This window comes from Hylaeus volcanicus, chromosome 4 (assembly GCF_026283585.1).
Source record: "Hylaeus volcanicus isolate JK05 chromosome 4, UHH_iyHylVolc1.0_haploid, whole genome shotgun sequence".
Lineage (NCBI taxonomy): Eukaryota > Metazoa > Arthropoda > Insecta > Hymenoptera > Colletidae > Hylaeus > Hylaeus volcanicus.
Window position 1 is genome coordinate 5948400 of NC_071979.1, and position 3498 is coordinate 5951897.

At 37.6% G+C, this 3498-nt stretch overlaps 2 protein-coding genes across 2 annotated transcripts in view; one reads left to right on the top strand and one right to left on the bottom strand.

Annotated features, from left to right (window-relative positions):
- Nucleotides 1-2819, bottom strand: part of LOC128875443 (protein fem-1 homolog CG6966) — a 39516-nt gene extending 36697 nt beyond the window's left edge. The window contains exon 1 of the mRNA XM_054121026.1: nt 2361-2819. Coding sequence (XP_053977001.1) covers nt 2361-2420 — 60 coding nt within the window. The 5' untranslated portion in view covers nt 2421-2819. The remainder of the gene's footprint in view (nt 1-2360) is intronic.
- A 260-nt stretch (nt 2820-3079) lies between these two features.
- The window catches only part of LOC128875441 (protein groucho-like), a 152211-nt gene continuing 151792 nt past the window's right edge, over nt 3080-3498 (top strand). The window contains exon 1 of the mRNA XM_054121022.1: nt 3080-3200. The gene's annotated coding sequence lies outside the window, so the exon portion shown is untranslated. The remainder of the gene's footprint in view (nt 3201-3498) is intronic.

Genomic DNA, 3498 nt, shown 5'->3' on the forward strand with positions numbered 1-3498 from the left:
TATGTTAAAATATATATATATATATATATATATATATATATATATAAATTATATATATATTTTAATATATAATATATATTTATTGAATTACATAGGTGCCATTTTGTTCCACAACCTTTCCACTTTTTAAGGGATAAAAAGTACAAAGTATTACATATTATTTGTTTTCAACCACTTCGATATATTCAGACCTGTACCACCTACCAAAAATCGACATGGACTTTCTGGACAACCCAATACATCTTCGATTAACTTAAGTGTTTTCGTAAAAAGATATTGTTGAATCTAGCTACGACTTTCACGCGTCCAAGATGGCTTCACCCCTTAATGATGCGAACGCGCGAAATATCATTGCCGGCACGCTGCTATTTCGAATAAGCGTGGACGACCGTGTATAAATGCAAAAAGAATCGCTTAGCGCAGTCGCTTATTTTAGCGACGAGCATTCAACGGAAATTCTCATCGCGAAGTAAACGCGCAGAAATTAGGCTGCCGTTATCGCATCGCGTAAAACTTCGTAGTCATCGAATTTCGAAACGATCGGTCGAAGATCATCGATAGCCGATACACCGATCACAATGTTGTCTTCGCTACAAAGTTTCAAGTTAATCGTGTCTGGTTTACTGCGCAGAAAACAGTTATTAATAAAACCAGATGTATCTTCGAGCAGATGTTTGTTGCGTATTAAGGTATATTAAGATGCATTGCTATGTATACGCTCAGTCACAGTATCCGCACTTTCCCACTAGTGACTTACGACTATAAATATTCATTCAAGATAAACGTCGCAGAGGTTTACTGTGATAAAAATATATATTGCATTAATTGAGGCTTCACGAATACATAGTGAAAATATAAATTTAAAAACGTTGCTAACAAATTTACAGCCACAAAGGTATTTGTACTAGTGAATGTTGAGGATAATTAGAAATGTAATAGTAAATAATTTGTTTTATCCTACGTTTATATTTAATAACCACTTTTTAAACGAGCTGACACAATGTAAACCGAATTTATTTGGCTTGAAACGCGAAGAAAGGTCGGTAATGTTTTAGGAAAAATGTCTGACACTTACCTTTGTGAATCAAATCGTGTTTTAATAAAACTTTGTTTCTATATGTTTAAATTACAAACTGTGGAAATTTAATAATTTCCACAAACAGAGAGCATTAATCATCGGTACAGTTAGAAGATATCGGTAATGACTCGATCTATGTAGCGATGAATCAATTACCGATAAAACGTTGCTCTCCATTAATTACTAAACATATATGCACACAATTGTAACACGGATGAATTATAGCCGCAATTGTATCAACCATAACAGATATGTTTATATCTCGATTAAATAAAAAAAAAAAAAAGTGATAGGACAGTGGTGGTGCACAAAGTCTGTATCGTAAAATAACTTAACAAAATCTACATAAAAACTATGAGGATATCGTGTTTAAATTACTTCAATATATATAACACTTTACATTTTTGTCGATTCTTACTCAACATCCATTAGAATCGTTTTCTGGTTAATAATAATGTTTCATAACTCGTATAATACGTCAAGAAAACATCGTTAATTTCCACAACTTATAAAACGTGTGCTCGAAACGTAAACAAGTTTTAACAGCAAACCATGAAAAGTCAATAGACCGACATCTTGAGAGATTCACGTTCAGATATGAAGATGTTACCAACTAGAGATCAATATCGCGGTCTCTTAATTCCTTTTAGATACCGGTAGATAAAATTAATTCGTAAATGCAACTATACGAATAGAAGTCATTCATATTTAAAAGGATTTAAAGGATGAACGATGTAATTTGATATTTAAATTTACGAAAAGGAAACCGGCATAGTTATAGTACTAATGAAAATAATGAAAAATCAGTTTTGTATTATAGGAATAGCTTTGTGATCAAATTATCGGAAAAGAGGTTAGAAAGATCGATGCACTGAAAAAGTCAGAGCCTAGTATGGTATGGCATTCATCGACGACCCTACAAATTTGTTCATGCTCCTCGAGATGCAAATCGATTTATCATGTCCAATATTTTATGTTTCTAATATTCATACTTTTCATTCGTTATGTTTATAATTAATGCTCCGACGAGGGCATATTACAAATGGTCGAAACGCCAACTGTCTGGACATACTAGTTACGTGTGCTTCGTTGATCTAACATCGAAATATCCTGTTTTACCCCTGTCCTAACCAAAAATTTCATCCTCGGAATCTATCGCCCTATTCTTTTCAAACATAAGCGATCCTTTAGCGAAAACGGTTGTGCACCACTGCGATAAACCGTAACTAGTTACATCTAGGCAGAATCCGCGTCGCGACGAGGAATCTCGTAAAAAACGTACCTTCAAGCGTTTCAGCTTTCCGTCCCTCGCAGCGTTGTACACCACGCTTTTAAAATCCATTTTCACATGCTACGACCCCGTGAAGCACAGCGACGACACTGTCCGACCCTTGTCGTGTCGCAGGTTCTCCAGATTCACGGCTGGCGTACCCCTTACTCCGAAAGGAACGCGCTCGACGAAGTCAGTCCTCTCGTTATTCTTCACACGCGACCTCCGTATCACTATTGCGGGGACAACGAACTTATCCCGCGGACCAGATACCAGATACGAACCGAAAAACGTCCGAAAGATGAAACCGATACCGTTAATGTTTCTCACTTCTCTCGGAGAACGGTTTACAGTTAGATACGGGTCCAAGTACGCAACACAAACACCGACCAATTCTTATCTACGAGCGTCCTGTTTCGGTGGTTTTGCGAACGCACGTCTCCTGGCCAATCACCAGATGGCGACACCTGTACTCTCGGTTCGACAGCCCGTCAACAACTGAGCTCGCGCTGCCAACTACACGGGATCAATCGTGTTAGTGGCCAGCTGTTCGTTCGTTCCCTCACTCTTCCTTTTCGACGTTGCGCTCTCTTAAACTCGCTTCGTAATAACCGCGTTCGCAATTACTCGCCGATGGAATACCCACATAGCGTGACACTTGGTTTTCCCAGCTGTTCCTCGACGTTCGTTAGTTTCGTTAAACGTTTTCGAAGAATATCAGCGGTTCTGTTGTCTTCGTTACACTTGCTGCCTGCACACAGATTTGTTCAAGTTTTTTTTCGTGTGTAGCATAGGGCGAGTTTGCTCGTTCACCGACAGAGAGCGGCACGAGACTAGCTTAACGAAATGGCGGTAAGGGAGATTCGATTCTGTACTTTGCTCAGATGTAAACTGTGTTCATATTTTTAAAAAAATGCGGTAAATATTACAAGTTAGACGACTGTTGTACTTTTTAGGGCTATTTTGAATATTGATTTCTTTAAATTTGGGCTTGACGTAGCTTTATTCTGGGGTATGGAATTATTGGTTGAATATTATTAGGTTGTCCCGAAAGTTTCTTTCGCGAGTTGCACTCGATTATTTTATGTGGTCGTGTTTATATAAATAGACAATCTAATTTCATAGATATTCATGTTGTAACAGTAATGGA